At 45.0% G+C, this 19786-nt stretch overlaps 1 protein-coding gene across 2 annotated transcripts in view; it reads left to right on the plus strand.

Moving 5' to 3' along the window:
* Positions 1–19786, plus strand: part of LOC109904856 (2-(3-amino-3-carboxypropyl)histidine synthase subunit 1) — a 108395-nt gene that overhangs the window by 81498 nt on the left and 7111 nt on the right. For both annotated transcript variants that reach the window (XM_031790858.1, XM_031790859.1), the window contains exons 7-10: positions 6112–6180; positions 7933–8089; positions 11745–11845; positions 17068–17146. In XM_031790858.1, the coding sequence (XP_031646718.1) occupies positions 6112–6180; positions 7933–8089; positions 11745–11845; positions 17068–17146 (406 nt within the window). The remainder of the gene's footprint in view (positions 1–6111; positions 6181–7932; positions 8090–11744; positions 11846–17067; positions 17147–19786) is intronic.

Genomic DNA, 19786 nt, shown 5'->3' on the forward strand with positions numbered 1-19786 from the left:
GATGTGGGTATGGTTATGGATGTGGGTGTAGATGTGGATATTGATATGGATGTGGATATTGATGTGGATATTGATATGGATATGCATGTGGGTATGGATATGGATATGCATGTGGGTATGGATATGGATGTGGGTATAGATATGGATTTGGTATGGATGTGGGTATGGATGTGGGTATAGATATGGATGTGGGTATAGATATGGATGTGGGTATAGATATGGATGTGGGTATGGATGTGGGTATAGATATGGATGTGGATATGCATGTGGGTATGGATATGGATATAGGTATGGATATGGATGTGGGTATAAATATGGATGTGGATATGGATATGGATGTAGGTATGGATATGGATGTGGGTTTGGATATGGATGTGGGTTTGGATATGGATGTGGGTATGGATATGGATGTGGGTATAGATATGGATATGGATGTTGGGTATGGATGTGGATCTAGGTATGGATATGGATGTGGGTATAGATATGGATGTTGGTATGGATGTGGGTATAGATGTAGGTATGGATATGGATGTGGGTATAGATATGGATGTGGGTATGGGTATGGATGTGGGTATGGGTATGGGTATGGATGTTGGTATAGATATGGATGTGGGTATGGATGTGGATGTGGGTATGGATGTAGATATGGATGTGGGTATGGGTATGGATGTGGGTATGGATATGGATGTAGATGTGGGTATGGATGTAGGTATAGATATGGAAGTGGGTATAGATGTGGATGTGGGTATAGATATGGATGTGGGTATAGATATGGATGTGGGTATGGATATGGATGTGCGTATGGATGTGGGTATAGATATGGATGTGGGTATGGATATGGATGTGCGTATGGGTATGGATGTGGGTATAGATATGGATGTGGATATGGATGTGGGGTATAGGTATGGATGTGGGTATGGATGTAGGTATAGATATGGAAGTGGGTATAGATATGGAAGTGGGTATAGATATGGAAGTGGGTATAGGTATGGATGTGGGTATAGGTATGGATGTGGGTATAGGTATGGATGTTGGTATAGGTATGGATGTGGGTATAGGTAATGAATGTGGGTATAGGTATGGATGTGGATATTGATGCTGGTATAGATATGGATGTGGATGTGGATGTGGGTATGGATGTAGATGTGGGTATGGATGTAGGTATAGATATGGATGTGGGTATAGATATGGATGTGGGTATAGATATGGATGTGGGTATAGATATGGATGTGGGTATCGATATGGATGTGGGTATCGGTATGGATGTGGGTATCGGTATGGATGTGGGTATAGGTATGGATGTGGGTATAGGTATGAATGTGGGTATAGGTATGAATGTGGGTATAGGTGTGGATGTGGGTATAGATATGGATGTGGATATTGATGCTGGTATAGATATGGATGTGGATATTGATGCTGGTATAGATATGGATGTGGGTATGGTTATGGATGTGGGTGTAGATGTGGATATTGATATGGATGTGGATATTGATGTGGATATTGATATGGATATGCATGTGGGTATGGATATGGATATGCATGTGGGTATGGATATGGATGTGGGTATAGATATGGATTTGGTATGGATGTGGGTATGGATGTGGGTATAGATATGGATGTGGGTATAGATATGGATGTGGGTATAGATATGGATGTGGGTATGGATGTGGGTATAGATATGGATGTGGATATGCATGTGGGTATGGATATGGATATAGGTATGGATATGGATGTGGGTATAAATATGGATGTGGATATGGATATGGATGTAGGTATGGATATGGATGTGGGTTTGGATATGGATGTGGGTTTGGATATGGATGTGGGTATGGATATGGATGTGGGTATAGATATGGATATGGATGTTGGGTATGGATGTGGATCTAGGTATGGATATGGATGTGGGTATAGATATGGATGTTGGTATGGATGTGGGTATAGATGTAGGTATGGATATGGATGTGGGTATAGATATGGATGTGGGTATGGGTATGGATGTGGGTATGGGTATGGGTATGGATGTTGGTATAGATATGGATGTGGGTATGGATGTGGATGTGGGTATGGATGTAGATATGGATGTGGGTATGGATATGGATGTAGATGTGGGTATGGATGTAGGTATAGATATGGAAGTGGGTATAGATGTGGATGTGGGTATAGATATGGATGTGGGTATAGATATGGATGTGGGTATGGATATGGATGTGCGTATGGATGTGGGTATAGATATGGATGTGGGTATGGATATGGATGTGCGTATGGGTATGGATGTGGGTATAGATATGGATGTGGATATGGATGTGGGTATAGGTATGGATGTGGGTATGGATGTAGGTATAGATATGGAAGTGGGTATAGATATGGAAGTGGGTATAGATATGGAAGTGGGTATAGGTATGGATGTGGGTATAGGTATGGATGTGGGTATAGGTATGGATGTTGGTATAGGTATGGATGTGGGTATAGGTAATGATGTGGGTATAGGTATGGATGTGGATATTGATGCTGGTATAGATATGGATGTGGATATGGATGTAGGTATAGATATGGATGTGGGTATGGATGTGGGTATAGATATGGATGTGGGTATGGATATGGATGTGGGTATGGATATGGATATGCATGTGGGTATGGATGTGGATATGGATGTGGGTATGGATATGGATGTGGGTATAGATATGGATGTGGGTATAGATATGGATGAGGGTATAGATATGGATGTGGGTTTGGATATGGATGTGGGGTATGGATATGGATGTAGGTATGGATATGGATGTGGGTATGGATATGAGTATAACTATGGATGTGGGTATAGATGTGGATGTGGATATGGATGTGGGTATAGATATGGATGTGGATATGTATGTGGGTATAGATATGGATGTGGATATGGATGTGGGTATAGATAAGGATGTGGTGTATAGATATGGATGTGGGAATGGATATGGATGTGGATGTGGGTATGGATGTGGATGTGGGTATAGATATGGATGTGGGTATAGATAAGGATGTGGTGTATAGATATGGATATGGGTATGGATGTAGGTATGGATATGGATGTAGGTATGGATATGGATGTTGGTATGGATGTGGGCGTGTGTATGGATGTGGGTATAGATATGGATGTGGATATGGATGTGGGTATAGATGTGGATATGGATATGGATGTGGGTATTGATATGGATGTGGGTATTGATATGGATGTGGGTATAGATATGGATGTGGGTATGGATGTAGGTATGGATATGAATGCGGGTATGGATTTGGGTATGGATGTGGGTGTGGGTATGGATGTGGGTATACATATGGATGTGGGTATAGATGTATGTATGGATATGGATGTGGGTATAGATATGGATGTGGGTATGGATATGGATGTGGGTATAGATAAGGATGTGGTGTATAGATACGGATGTGGGTATGGATATGGATGTGGGTATGGATATGGATGAGGGTATGGATGTGGGTATAGATATGGATGTTGGTATGGATATGGATGTGGGTATGGATGTAGATATGGATGTGGGTATAGATATGGATGTGGGTATGGATGTGGATATGGATGTGGGTATAGATATGGATGTGGATATGGGTATAGATATGGATGTAGGTATGGATGTGGGTATAGGTATGGATGTGGGTATAGGTATGGATGTGGGTATAGGTATGGATGTGGGTATAGGTATGGATGTGGGTATAGATATGGATGTGGTGTATAGATATGGATGTTGTGTATAGATATGGATGTGGGTATGGGTATGGATATGGGTATGGATATGGATGTGGGTATAGATGTGGATGTGGGTATGGATGTAGGTATAGATATGGATGTGGGTATGGATGTGGATATGGACGTGGGTATAGATATGGATGTGGTGTATAGATATGGATGTGGGTATGGATGTGGGTATAGATATGGATGTGGGTATAGATATGGATGTGGTGTATAGATATGGATGTGGGTATGGATATGGGTATGGATGTGGGTTTCGATATGGATGTGGATATGGATGTGGGTATAGATATGGATGTGGGTATGGATATGGATGTGGGTATAGATGTGGATGTGGGTATGGATGTAGGTATAGAAATGGATGTGGGTGTGGATATGGACGTGGGTATAGATATGGATGTGGGTATAGATATGGATGTGGTGTATAGATATGGATGTGGGTATGGATGTGGGTTTGGATATGGATGTGGATGTGGGTATGGATGTAGGTATAGATATGGATGTTGGTATGGATGTGGATATGGATGTGGGTATGGATATGGATGTGGGTATAGATATGGATGTGGTGTATAGATATGGATGTGGGTATGGATGTGGGTATGGATATGGATATGGATGTGGGTATAGATATGGATGTGGGTATGGATATGGATGTGGGTATGGATATAGATGTGTGTATAGATATGGATGTGGGTATAGATATGGATGTGGGTATGGATGTGGGTATAGATATGGATGTGGGTATATATGTGGGTATAGATATAGATGTGGTATGGATGTGGGTATGGATGTGGGTATAGATATAGATGTGGTATGGATATGGGTATAGATGTGGGTATAGATATGGATGTGGGTATATATGTGGGTATGGATATGGATGTGGGTATATATGTGGGTATGGATGTGGGTATAGATATAGATGTGGGTATAGATATGGATGTGGTATAGATGTGGATGTGGGTACACAGATCCACGAACCACTGAAGCCCCTCATGATGATTTCAGGTTTTTGTTAGGCCCCGCCTAAGTTATAGATCTACAGTCAGTTTTCAGTTACTATTCAATTTTACCATCTGACCTGTATAGCTCCCTTGACGTACCGGTCTTGCGTCCAAATTTATGGCACCTCACAATCAGCACACAGAACATCTTTCCCAAACAATACACTACTGTTTTGGCCCACCCTTCTCTTTATTTTCAATTCTCCATTTTATAGCTTTTCTCTTATTGAAATGAACTCTGACATTGTCCTTTTTGCTCAATGGATTGACGTTAACTATTTATGCCCAAGTTTCCAAAAGCATTTTGCAATTGGTTATGTATTTGGTGCATATAGGTTTAAGCCCTAATGCGTAGCCTTACACACTAACGTAGCCGTACACACTAACGTAGCCGTACACACTAACGTAGCCGTACACACTAACGTAGCCGTACACACTAACGGCAGATAAAAATCATGGAAGATGAACCTCAGTGTAGCCTGTAGACATGAATTGCACAATAATTATGCATTTTTGATGCATTGTTTTCTCTGTATTCAATCCGCCAGCCACCTGCCCTTCATCCATACAATATTTCATGACCCTAAACCCAGATATAACCCCAGGGACTGCAGATATGAGTCAATCCCTGCACCACTAGTGGGTATGTGTTATTTTGTGTGTGTGTATGCATGCATGCAGGCCTGCCTGCCTGTGTGGAGGTTAGTTGTGGCTCCTGGGTGTCCCTGTGGAAGCTCACCCACAGCCTGTTCCACACACACTTTCCTAAACGCTGGCTAATTAGCTCCTCTAATTGTCTCTGTCTCCCCCTGGGCCTCTGCGGACTTGCCACGGTAACAGAGAGGCCTAGACCCCTCACTCAACCAATAGCAGGCCTCCTCCCAGCACACCCCATGGGATGATAATGATGGTGTGTGTGTGTCGTGCTTGCGTGTGCTCCCGTTGAACCCTGCCCCATCACGGGTCTAGGCGGTCCAACTAATAACACCCCCTGGGTTAACTGAGAAAGCCTGGTAGTGGATAAACAACATGGGGCCATCACAGGGGTGCTGTGTGATGGTGTTCCTATACATCAGAAGCCTCTGGTCACACCTTGAACCCCTAAACCCCAGGCATAGGTCCGCTGAGACCACTTTGTTCCACCAGGAGGGGGAGAGAGAGAGTGCGAGAGAGTGAGTGCGAGAGAGTGTGTGAAAGAGAAGGGTGAGAGTGATAGAGGAGGAATGGGCAGGGAGAGAGGTGAGGGAGAGATGGGACGGATTTGTATTGTTGTTCCACAGCAGGTATGCTTGCCAGCAGGGAGTGTATCTGTCTTACTGTGTTTGTATCTCTCTCATCCTGTGTCTCTGTGTGTTGATGTGTTTGTATTTATAGCTACCTGGGAGATGGCAGGTTCCATCTGGAGTCCATCATGATTGCAAATCCAGAGATACCTGCCTACAGGTAAATAACTTTAACCCTTTACCCTCGTGGGAATCAGCCTATATGGATAGGGCTCAATTTAAATGTGTCTTAGAGAAGAAATATCGAAATCCTATACATAACCATCAAAAGGGAACAGTTTGGAGATTATGGGAAAATTATTAGCACAAGACCGAATCCAAACATTACACTGTTGATTTTATGTGCATTTTACATTTACTGTACTTTTGGCTGCATTTGAAGATAACGAAATCAGAAAATACTCTGTATACATTCAGCAACATGATAAGAATATTCCTGGAAAATTTGGGGTGGGTGCAACATAAGACAAAACAATGACAAGGGTTTGAGTGAGAGGTCTAACTGCTATCTCCAAGTTATCAGACACCTTTGCAAAGTGTGCACAGTTCCTAAATAATTTCAATGCACTTTTATGACTCAAAGAAGTCAACTATAAGGTGCTATGTTGAGGAACTAGAGGAATCCGACTAAGTTTTGTTTGGAACACAGCCCTGCACCCCTGCCTTTACATAATTACTGTTGTTGTTTACGCATTCCAAAAACGCTCCATTAGAAATCGCAATCTGGTCAGGTGGGCATGATTTGAAAGCGTGTTATATTGCCAATTTGGTTAGCAAAGTACGATCTTACAGTGTTAGGCTTTCACAAGGCAATTCAGAGAAGCAGATCATACATTTGATTTCTTAGGATCCCAACTAGCCGACGCCTATGGCGACAGCTAGCCTTACTGGGCTCTGACACATAACGAAAAAGACATTACAGATAAGACTTTACAATTCACATACATTTAATGTAGCGTGTAGTGTGTGTGTGTGTGTGTGTGCATCTATCAGTTCCACATACATGTCAGTACATACACACAAGTAGGTCACATGGGGAGAGGCGTTGTGCCGTGAAGTGTTGCTGTATTTCCGAACTCAGACAACCAAACATTTGCAGAAGTTGCCCAATTAACTGGAGGGATGGGGGCAACTTCTTGTCGTGCACGGTGTTCAGAACCACTGTCAGTCAAAACCAATAGTGTGCTGTGAAGCGGGAGACCTTGAGCTCTGACGTAATGTACTGCATGTTACTGTACAGCCACCGCGGTCCAATTTAGGCGCTATTTTCAACCCGTATACTGGTACAAGTGTAAAGAGCTAATCATTCACTGTGTGTACTATGTACAGTACTGTGAATAAGTATTTGCCCCCTTTCTAATTTTCTCGACTTTTGCTTATTTTTGATATGGAATGTTATCAGATCTCCAACCAAACCTAACATTCGATAAAGTATATAAATATACAGTGTACCGCTGTGGATGAGTCTGACATAGATTGCAGAATGTCATTATTGTCAGTAATACACAAGATTAATGTGACATGGTTCACCTTGTTGGAGGTTGTCTTTATGGTGTCATTTCCACTCAGCTGTATTGGCGTGAAACAGTATTTATATGAGATCTTGTTTGTGAAGTGAAATTGTGTTTGTGTTATGAACGTATGCACTACTGCCCTCCTCTCAGGCTTTCTAATAAACAAGATGATAATCTCAAGATGTGCTGAGCTGAGCTCTCCTGGTAGAGAGAGAAAGATTAGATTCTCTAAAATGCCACTATTTTCTCTCAGATAACTGCCTTAATACTTGATGGATTTTCATGATTGGATTTTCTCTTCTTGCCTGTCTATCCTCGAGGTAACCTGTTGTGAACAATACACACTAATATGCATGTTGTGTGTGTGTGTGTGTGTGTGCATACACGTGTGTGTTTAGGTACGACCCGTACAGTAAGATATTTTCCAGGGAGTACTATGACCATGAAGCCATGCGGTCCATCCGGCTCCAGGCCATCGACAAAGCTCGCTCTGCCCAGAGATGGGGCCTGATCCTGGGCACGCTGGGCCGGCAGGGCAACCCTAAGGTCATGGAGGTATGAGCCTGCATCTCAGAGATTTCACACTTATCCTGATTCTACCTCTCCCTCACACTCTGAGACCTTCACATATACAATGATGTGTAATACGTTTTGTGGGGCACAGCTTCTCTGTTACTCAGACAAGCAGCTAAATGCACCTTTGAAGACTATAGAGTGTAAAGCCGAACCACACCCCTCCATACACACACCGCTACCTCCATCAGTTGGCATTTGGCTGGGGTGTGCCTGGGGGTCTTCATCGATCGGTCCTACATGGGGGGGTTGTTGGATCCCTAGTCTGCTCTCAAGCCTGCCCCCCCCCCTCTCAGCACTCTTCCCTTTGTTCTCTTCTCCGTTTGATCTGTCCGCTTTTTGTTTTCCTCTCATGCGTTGTGTTTGACTTTGTTTGGGATTCTTCCTCCACGTCCTCGCCTCATTCTTTTCTCTAATTGGTATGCTGGGAGGAAGAGACCGAGAGAGACTGAGGGAAGCATAGCGTTTTCTGTCATCTCTCCTCTCCTCTTGCTGTCAGATGATATTTTAAAACCAAACCCAGGTTTCTCTTGTCATTTCCCCCCAATTTTCAAACCTGTATGAAAACTTTGCGTCTTATCCACATACAGTAGTCAGACAGAGAGATGAAGGGACTCCAATAGAATGTCTTTCTACTTTCTTACAGTAGTGTCACTAGTTCTACCCCTCATTGGGCCAGTGTTTAGATTAAGTGGTTGAGTTGTGTGATATCCCTTTGTCTGGACAGGACTGTATAATCACTGAAAACAACCCAGGCTGTCATAGTAAAGAGTGAGAAATAACCCACCAGAGAACAGAGAATCTCAGTGTGGCTGCCTGTAGAGGTTTATCTCTCTATGCTAACCGTTAGGGAATCTTTTGGAAGTTGACGTTCTGAACACGGTCTTAACACTTGGTCCAGCGGGCCCTCTTCAAAGACATTCACCAACACAGAAGGAAGCCCGGTCCCTGAACTGGCTCAACACTTTTATCTAGTGATGTTATTGGGTGGTGATGTGTTTAATATGTTGATGTTATTGGGTGGTGATGTGTTTAATATGTTGATGTTATTGGGTGGTGTTGTGTTTAATATGTTGATGTTATTGGGTGGTGATGTGTTTTATCTAGTGATGTTATTGGGTGGTGATGTGTTTAATATGTTGATGTTATTGGGTGGTGATGTGTTTAATATGTTGATGTTATTGGGTGGTGATGTGTTTTATCTAGTGATGTTATTGGGTGGTGATGTGTTTTATCTAGAGATGTTATTGGGTGGTGATGTGTTTAATATGTTGATGTTATTGGGTGGTGATGTGTTTTATCTAGTGATGTTATTGGGTGGTGATGTGTTTCATATGTTGATGTTATTGGGTGGTGATGTGTTTTATCTAGTGATGTTATTGGGTGGTGATGTGTTTAATATGTTGATGTTATTGGGTGGTCTGGACAGGACTGTATAATCACTGAAAACAACCCAGGCTGTCATAGTAAAGAGTGAGAAATAACCCACTAGAGAACAGAGAATCTCAGTGTGGCTGCCTGTAGAGGTTTATCTCTCTATGCTAACCGTTAGGGAATCTTTTGGAAGTTGACGTTCTGAACACGGTCTTAACACTTGGTCCAGCGGGCCCTCTTCAAAGACATTCACCAACACAGAAGGAAGCCCGGTCCCTGAACTGGCTCAACACTTTTATCTAGTGATGTTATTGGGTGGTGATGTGTTTAATATGTTGATGTTATTGGGTGGTGATGTGTTTTATCTAGAGATGTTATTGGGTGGTGATGTGTTTAATATGTTGATGTTATTGGGTGGTGTTGTGTTTTAATATGTTGATGTTATTGGGTGGTGATGTGTTTTATCTAGTGATGTTATTGGGTGGTGTTGTGTTATCTAGTGATGTTATTGGGTGGTGATGTGTTTAATATGTTGATGTTATTGGGTGGTGATGTGTTTAATATGTTGATGTTATTGGGTGGTGATGTGTTTTATCTAGTGATGTTATTGGGTGGTGTTATGTTATCTAGTGAGGTTATTGGGTGGTGATGTGTTTAATATGTTGATGTTATTGGGTGGTGATGTGTTTTATCTAGTGATGTTATTGGGTGGTGATGTGTTTTATCTAGAGATGTTATTGGGTGGTGATGTGTTTAATATGTTGATGTTATTGGATGGTGATGTGTTTAATATGTTGATGTTATTGGGTGGTGATGTGTTTTATCTAGTGATGTTATTGGGTGGTGATGTGTTTTATCTAGAGATGTTATTGGGTGGTGATGTGTTTAATATGTTGATGTTATTGGGTGGTGATGTGTTTTATCTAGTGATGTTATTGGGTGTTTAATATGTTGATGTTATTGGGTGGTGAGGTGTTTTATCTAGTGATGTTATTGGGTGGTGATGTGTTTAATATGTTGATGTTATTGGGTGGTGATGTGTTATCTAGTGATGTTATTGGGTGGTGATGTGTTTTATCTGGTGATGTTATTGGGTGGTGATGTGTTTAATATGTTGATGTTATTGGGTGGTGATGTGTTTAATATGTTGATGTTATTGGGTGGTGATGTGTTTAATATGTTGATGTTATTGGGTGGTGATGTGTTTTATCTAGTGATGTTATTGGGTGGTGATGTGTTTTATCTAGAGATGTTATTGGGTGGTGATGTGTTTAATATGTTGATGTTATTGGGTGGTGATGCGTTTTATCTAGTGATGTTATTGGGTGGTGATGTGTTTCATATGTTGATGTTATTGGGTGGTGGTGTGTTTAATATGTTGATGTTATTGGGTGGTGATGCGTTTTATCTAGTGATGTTATTGGGTGGTGATGTGTTTAATATGTTGATGTTATTGGGTGGTGATGTGTTTTATCTAGTGATGTTATTGGGTGGTGATGTGTTTAATATGTTGATGTTATTGGGTGGTGATGTGTTTTATCTAGTGATGTTATTGGGTGGTGATGTGTTTTATCTAGAGATGTTATTGGGTGGTGATGTGTTTCATATGTTGATGTTATTGGGTGGTGATGTGTTTAATATGTTGATGTTATTGGGTGGTGATGTGTTTAATATGTTGATGTTATTGGGTGGTGATGCGTTTTATCTAGTGATGTTATTGGGTGGTGATGTGTTTAATATGTTGATGTTATTGGGTGGTGATGTGTTTTATCTAGTGATGTTATTGGGTGGTGATGTGTTTTATCTAGAGATGTTATTGGGTGGTGATGTGTTTAATATGTTGATGTTATTGGGTGGTGGTGTGTTTTATCTAGTGATGTTATTGTGTTGTTTTCTCCAGTATCACTGGGCTCCATCATTGAGAGCTAGCTGTGTTAATTAGCCATATTATTATTATTAGCTGGTTAACTAACTAAGAAACACTAGGCTGGGGAGCTCTGAAGGACTTTTGAATGACCCTCTAGTGGAACAGCAGAACGAGTGGCAGTGTGTGTGTGTGTGTGTGTGTGTGTAGCTGTATAGGCAGGCAACACAGACCGGTCTCTTGTGAGTCCAAGGCCTGCACAAACACACACACGTGTTCTTCGTGTGGGCTCGAAGCTAGTGTGACCATACTCTCCCTCTCTCCGTCCTCCTACTCTCATCACTCCCTCACTCTTTATATTTCTCTCTCTCTCTGTTTCTCTCTGTCTTTCCATCATAGCACCTGGAATCCAAGCTTGAGTCTCTTGGCAAGTCCTTCACTCGAGTGCTGCTGTCTGAGATTTTCCCCAGCAAGCTGGACCTGATGGCAGAAGTGGATGCGTGAGTCTACAGCGCACACACACACCAACACACACACCAACGCACACACCAACACACACACCAACACACACACCAACACACACACCAACACACACACCAACACACACACCAACACACACCAACACACACACCAACACACACACACACACACACACACACACACACACACACACACACACACGGTGAAAGGCAGTGAGAATGTTTTGAGACTTGTCCTCTTGTCTTTGATACATATCCCTGATATACACAGAGAGACGCCATCTGAATAGCTCTGTCATCCGACACTGTTATCCAGCGAGGCACAGTCATTATATCTTGAAAAGAAAACTCCAAAAGTTTGTAAAGTGAAACCGCTCGTGCTTCAAGCTCAAGTCGCTTTGATTTCTATGACTGTCTGTCTGTCTGGCAGAAAGAAGAGGGCAAGGAGGAGGCAGTGAGACACTGATGTGCAGAAGGGCTCTCTGAGACACACAAATGCACACATTCTCCACAGTCCACACTCTCAGCAGATTGGCCTCTCACTGTGGAGTAATGAGTAGTGTGGTGTGTGAGGGAGGAGTGTGTGAAGGAGGGACAGAAGGAGAGACCGAAGGAGGGAGAGAGAGCAGGGGACAGAGGTAGTTGAGGAGGTTGTGTTGAAACAGGGGAGAGCGTGATAAAAGGAGGTGTTTGCTGCTCTTGTTTTCTTTGGTGCTGTGATCTCACCACTAAGGCAGTTACGCAAAACAGGGAATTCATAAGCCTGGCACGACTCAAACTGGACAAAATATTCACAGGCGATTCACAGGCACCTATTTAGACAGCTCAGAGGCCGTAAATTAAGAGCTCAGAGTGGGATGCAAAATAACTGCTTTTCAAATGTTATGCGGAGAGCTGCCAGACTAGGGTCGCTCAGTCAGTAGATAGTGACAGGGCTGACTGGCGTCATGGGTCTGACAGACACAAAGTTAATGATATCACAGGGTTGACGTAACACGGGTGACTCAACAGGGCTCGCAGTCAGTACGCAGTCATCATCCCTTTTGTTTCAGCCCTATGATGCCAAAGGGTAGACTGGGGTCACAGGGAGGACGTTACAGGAATGACATTCAAAGTGTTATGTTACAGTGAAGACGTGACAGGAATGGCGTGATGGCTGACATTACAGGGCTATCTCAGTGATACACGGCTCTCAGCAGGACCCCAGATAATGAGAATGGTCCTGAAGTGGCTCTGCAGAGGTGTTAGAGTAGAGGCCTGATCAGAAATACATATTTCAGACAGAAGATGTGGTATATTATTTACCACTTTCTTACAAGTATACCCCTTTTATATTATGTACCCCTTTTATACAACGTACCCCTTTTATACAACCTACCTCAATTATTATACAACGTACCCCTTTTATACAACATACCCCTTTTATACAACGTACCCCTTTTATACAATGTACCCCTTTTATACAACGTACCCCTTTTATACAACGTACCCCTTTTATACAATGTACCAATTTTATACAACGTACCCCTTTTATACAATGTACCCCTTTTATACAATGTACCCCTTTTATACAACGTACCCCTTTTATACAACGTACCCCTTTTATACAACGTACCCCTTTTATACAACGTACCCCTTTTATACTACGTACCCCTTTTATACTACGTACCCCTTTTATACTACGTACCCCTTTTATACTACGTACCCCTTTTATACAACCTACCCCTTTTATACTACGTACCCCTTTTATACAACGTACCCCTTTTATACTACGTACCCCTTTTATACTACGTACCCCTTTTATACAACTGGCAAATTGGGATGGGCATCTTGCTAAACCATGGGGGCTGTTTGCATTGCAAATTGAGGAGGTGTTAAACAATGGAAGTGTAAATCAATTTACTTGCAGAGAACCGTTTACACAGACCCGATACCTGTATTTTGGTAACAAACAAATGCAGGAATCATGACTAGGTATCCCCCCCATAGGTATCCCCCCCCCCCCCCGGGTTAAAAGAAGCATGATACATTAGTGGGATCTTTATCTGTGTATGAAAGAGCTAAGAGAGACTAAGTGGTTGTTAATTATGTGTATGAGATTAACTTTTTTAGGTAGTCAATCCGGAATGGTCAGGAAGATGAGTGAGATTGGCCCACAGCAGGAGATGACGAGCCTAGACAGAACCACTGGTCTAACTCAGTGTTGGTTGGGATTCTCTGAACATTCCTCTATTTAGCCCACCAGTATTTGGAATGAGTTTTGGCGGAGAGTTTCTACCTCCATTGATTCCTGGGTTTGACAAAAACACAAACACCCTACGGTAGACAAACAGAAATCACAAAAAGTCTTAAAGCCAGACACTTCAAGATGCATCCTTTGAAAGAAAGTTTTGTTTGTGTTCTGAACCCACATTGGGGACAGTGCTTACCTGTGGGCACAGAATGAAAGGCAGTGCAGTCTGGCTGTGGAGAGGAGTGTAGAGGAGTGCAGAAAGAGAAGGGAGGGAGAGAGGGAAGGTGTACTAGCCCACACAGTGCAGCGGAGAGGACCCACCCCCCAGCCTTTCTCTCCCATTAGTGACACACCACACACACACTCCGACATACAGAGAAACCATTAGCAAACACTTTAAAGTGTGTAATTAGATTCCAGCCTGATTTGAACCATTGTGCAGATATCTGGCAGACCCATACACACTTATCTCAACTGGTTCGCAAATACTCTGCAATGTGTTATGTCATTTTACCGCAAATCATTTGCATTTCCTCTTCACCCACATTCCAATCAACTTTCCTGTTTTAATCTTTTTTATTTGATTAAAGTGACCATTTTCCTGAGATATGGAGAGAAGAGGTTAATTGTTATTGCCTGTCTTGGTCCAGGCTGCTGGGATAACTAAAGGGCAGCAGCCTTGCAGGTGGAGGGAGGTCTGCCTAAGGGTGCATCCCAAAAGTCACCCTATACCCTATATTGTGCACTTCTTTTGACCAGAGACGTTTGCTGTAGAGGGAATAGGGTGTCATTTGGGATGCATCCTAGCTGTTACTGGGGCTAATGTACCAGAGAAGCTAATGTAGCGGGACAGGGACAGGGCCTTAGTTCACACTGGGAACACTGGGGAACCCTTTAGGTTCTGTGGTCACCCCAACCCTCTCTGCCTCCCAAATGGTACCCTATTCCCTATTTAGTGCGCTACTTTTCACCAGGGTCTCTAGGGCTCTGGTCAAAGGTAGCGCTTCTATACAGGGAAAAGGTGCCATTCAGGATGCAAGCTGAGTGTGGTACCCTTCCCTCTCATTAAGTCTGCTTATCAGGCTGTCCTCCCTCTACCCCAGCTCACTGCAGGGTCCCCCATTCACAGAGAGTCATCAGGATTCTATTCACTTACTGATGGTCTCCTTCACAGGGCATGACTAGAACTTCCTGTTTCCCTACACCCAGAGGGCTGCTAGGAAATGGACAGGGGGAATGGGGACACATTCAGAGGGAGTTGCTGTAGTAGACTGTGACTGGAGTTATCTTTACCTCTTCCTGTAGCAACCCCTCTCTCTCTCTTTTCTCTTCCATCTCCCTCTCCCCATCTCTCCCTCACTCTCTCTCTTTATCCATCTCTCAGTCTATGCCCTGTGGTGAGGGTTCTGCGGTGAGTTAGGAAGATCTTAGCTCAGATATTGGCTGTAAATTGAATTGTGTGGCGTGCTGGGTTCCTAGCCAGTGTGGCACAACACATGCTCCCAGGCCAATCTGTTAAGAAACTGCTCCTAAAGAGGGAAGTAGAGATTGTCAAATCCTCCTCCCTTCATCTTCTGTCCTTCGCGTCTCTCTCCTCCACTCCCATCCACTCATTGCTTGCCTTAAAGACATGCTCCGGTACTTTGGCTACGAAGAAAGTATGTTTTAAACCTCCCGCTTTGGGCTGGATGTGTCAATGTGTGGTTCATACATGCATAATCTATGAGCAGAATTACTGTCTTACATTAATTATCCATGAAATTCCTAGTTTGATAGTGACTGTTTTCTTTAAGTTGTGTTGTGCCATTTTCCCTACATTTTGCCCAGCGTTATCCAATGAGGTTGGAGGGTGGGCCCAATGGCTCAGTGGACAGGCAGGGGGGGGGGGGGGGGCAATGGCATGGTGCACAATTCTCTGGGACCACTTTTGGCTTATGAGCACTACTTTCAAAACTAATGGCTGGGGAAACGTCTCAATTATCTGCCTTCCAAATTAGACTGGTGAATACGCATTCATTACGTTTTTACACTTCTGCAGCAGTTGACGTTTAACTTGTGAAGGTATCCCTGAAGATGTTGCACGATGCAGTGTTTTAGAGCTAGCATCTTTCTCCCTCCCCACCTTTCTGTACACCTGTGCACAGATTCTGAATCCATATATTTGTATTGAAATCTAGCAAGATGTGTGCACTCTCATTCCTTACTGTGTCCATGTGAATACAGCTGAATCCATAAATGTGTCTGGTGTATTCCTGGTGGCTGTCTGTGTTTGGAGATAGACGGTACAGGGAGGGGCTGTCACCGTGGAGATGGAGCTGTGGATAGCATTGATTTGTGAAAGCTAACCTCTTTAACCCCGCTCTGCCTCTCCTCCCTCCATTCTCCCCCCAGCTGTTTACATCCTTCACTCACACAATCACTAAGATAAACACGTCTCACTGCCAATCCCTCTCTCTCTCTCACCTTTCTTTTCCATCACCCCTCCCTCTCTCCATCTTTCTTTGTCTCTCTCCCTCTAGCAAACTCCCAGCCCCCCTCCCCTCTGTCTGTCTTGCTATGTAGGCTAGCTCCGTGGAGACTGGGCTAGTGCAGCTTTTTATTCAAGCTCACCTAACTCCCTCTTTCCTCCATTTCTCCTCCTATCACACCTACCACCTCTCCCTGTTTGTGTTCCTCCTCTCCCCTCCTCTCCCTGTCTCCTCAGCATCCTTCCTTTCTCCCCCTGGTATGATGAATGAATGCAGAGTGTGTTTTGTGTTCAGAGTGAATCAGGACAGATCCTCTAACATATGCAGGAGATCAGGTGGAGGCAGAGCTGCCTGCAGCCCAATGCAGCAGCACAGATTCACATCATGGACCTACCCACCCTGCTATCTGAGATATGCACTGCCTCTTTAATGCAATCTCTCTCTCTCTCTCTCTCTCTCTCTGTCTCTCTGTCTCTCTCTCTCTGATGTTCTCTCTCTCTCTGATGTTCTCTCTCTCTCTGATGTTCTCTCTCTCCTTGCAGGTGGGTCCAGATCGCTTGCCCGCGTCTCTCCATTGATTGGGGCACAGCCTTCTCCAAACCCCTGCTGTCTCCCTATGAGGTAAACAGGCGTCTTACAACAGCTCGCCACGATCCACACTGTCTGCTGCTGTCATTCACTATCAAAAGAGGACAAGAGCGTGCAAGCATACACACACACATACACACTCTTCAAATGACTTTTCTCCCTCGGAGCAGGCGTTGTTGTGTAGGAACTCACACCCTGTGATAAATGTGGGAAAATAACCTCATGTTCTGATGTCTAGTGTTAACATTGCAGGGGCTCATCAGTGCTGCTTGTCTCAGAGCAGGCAGGTAGGGTTGATGGGGCTGAGGACAGGCAGGCTGGCTGGGGCTGGGGATAGGGAGAGAGGCAGGCAGGCAGGCAGGCTGGCTGGGAAAGAGGCTGGTAGGCTGGCTGGATAGGGAGAGAGGCAGGCTGGCTGGCTGGATAGGGAGAGAGGCAGGCAGGCTGGCTGGGGCTGGGGATAGGGAGAGAGGCAGGCAGGCTGGCTGGGGCTGGGGATAGGGAGAGACGCAGGCAGGCTGGCTGGGGCTGGGGATAGGGAGAGAGGCAGGCAGGCTGGCTGGGGATAGGGAGAGAGGCAGGCAGGCTGGCTGGGGCTAGGGAGAGAGGCAGGCTGGCTGGCTGGGGCTGGGGAGAGAGGCAGGCTGGCTGGGGCTGGGGCTGGGGATAGGGAGAGAGGCAGGCAGGCTGGCTGGGGCTGGGGATAGGGAGAGAGGCAGGCAGGCTGGCTGGGGCTGGGGATAGGGAGAGAGGCAGGCAGGCTGGCTGGGGCTGGGGATAGGGAGAGAGGCAGGCAGGCAGGCTGGCTGGGGCTGGGGATAGGGAGAGAGGCAGGCAGGCTGGCTGGGGCTAGGGAGAGAGGCAGGCAGGCTGGCTGGGGCTAGGGAGAGAGGCAGGCAGGCTGGCTGGGGCTAGGGAGAGAGGCAGGCAGGCTGGCTGGGGCTAGGGAGAGAGGCAGGCAGGCTGGCTGGGGCTGGGGCTAGGGAGAGAGGCAGGCAGGCTGGCTGGGGCTAGGGAGAGAGGCAGGCAGGCTGGCTGGGGCTAGGGAGAGAGGCAGGCAGGCAGGCTGGGGCTAGGGAGAGAGGCAGGCAGGCTGGCTGGGGCTAGGGAGAGAGGCAGGCAGGCTGGCTGGGGCTAGGGAGAGAGGCAGGCAGGCTGGCTGGGGCTAGGGAGAGAGAGAGGCAGGCAGGCTGGCTGGGGCTAGGGAGAGAGGCAGGCAGGCTGGCTGGGGCTAGGGAGAGAGGCAGGCAGGCAGCCTGGCTGGGGCTAGGGAGAGAGGCAGGCTGGCTGGGGCTAGGGAGAGAGGCAGGCAGGCAGGCTGGGGCTAGGGAGAGAGGCAGGCTGGCTGGATATGGCTGGGGAGAGAGGCAGGCACGGAGACAGCTATGCAGTAGGAGCCCCTATGTTCTCTCTCTTTTCTCTCTCTCGCGTGCTCTCTCTCACACTCTCTCTCGCGTGTTCTCTCTCGCGTGCTCTCTCATGTGCTCTCTCATGTGCTCTCTCATGTGCTCTCTCATGTGCTCTCTCATGTGCTCTCTCATGTGCTCTCTCGCGTGTTCTCTCTCGTGTACTCTCTCGCGTGCTCTCTCTCACTCTCTCTCGCGTGTTCTCTCTCACACTCTCTCTCGCGTGTTCTCTCTCGCGTGCTCTCTCGTGTGCTCTCTCGTGTGCTCTCATGTGCTCTCTCATGTGCTCTCTCGTGTGCTCTCTCGTGTGCTCTCTCATGTGTTCTCTCTCGTGTACTCTCTCGCGTGTTCTCTCTCACACTCTCTCTCGCGTGCTCTCTCATGTGCTCTCTCGCGTGTTCTCTCTCTCGCGTGCTCTCTCGTGTGCTCTCTCACACTCTCTCGCGTGTTCTCTCTCACACTCTCTCTCGCGTGCTCTCTCGCGTGTTCTCTCTCGTGTGCTCTCTCGCGTGTTCTCTCTCTCGCACTCTCTCTCTCGCGTGCTCTCTCGCTCACACTCTCTCGTACTCTCTCTCTCTCTCTTGTGTGCTCTCTCTCGCACTCTCTCTCAATTCAAGGGGCTTTATTGGCTTGGGAAACATATCTTTATATTGCCAAAGCAAGTGAAATGGATAAACAAAAGTGAAATAAATAATAAAAAGTGAACAGTAAATATTACTCACACAAGTTCCAAAAGAATAAAGACATTTCAAATGTCATGTTATGTCTATATACAGTGTTGTAGCGATGTGCAAATATTTGAAGTACAAAGGGGAAAATAAATATGGGTTGGATTTACAATGGTGTTTGTTCTGGTTGCCCTTTTCTTGTGGCAGGTCACAAATCTTGCTGCTGTGATTGTACACTGTGGTATTTCACCCAGTAGATATGGGAGTTTATCAAAATTGGTTTTGTTTTCAAATTCTTTATGGGTCTGTGTAATCTGAGGGACATATGGGTCTCTAATATGGTCATACATTTGGCAGGAGGTTAGGAAGTGCAGCTCAGTTTCCACCTCATCTTCTCTTGAGAGCTGTGCTTCTACACCTGCATTGCTTGCTGTTTGGGGTTTTAGGCTGGGTTTCTGTACAGCACTTTGAGATATCAGCTGATGTAAGAAGGGCTATATAAATACATTTGATGCTCACTGAGTCTTTACATAGTCAAAGCTTTCCTTAATTTTGGATCACGGTGGTCAGGTATTCTGCCACTGTGTACTCTCTGTTTG

This window comes from Oncorhynchus kisutch, linkage group LG15, assembly GCF_002021735.2.
Source record: "Oncorhynchus kisutch isolate 150728-3 linkage group LG15, Okis_V2, whole genome shotgun sequence".
NCBI classification, from domain to species: Eukaryota; Metazoa; Chordata; class Actinopteri; order Salmoniformes; family Salmonidae; genus Oncorhynchus; species Oncorhynchus kisutch.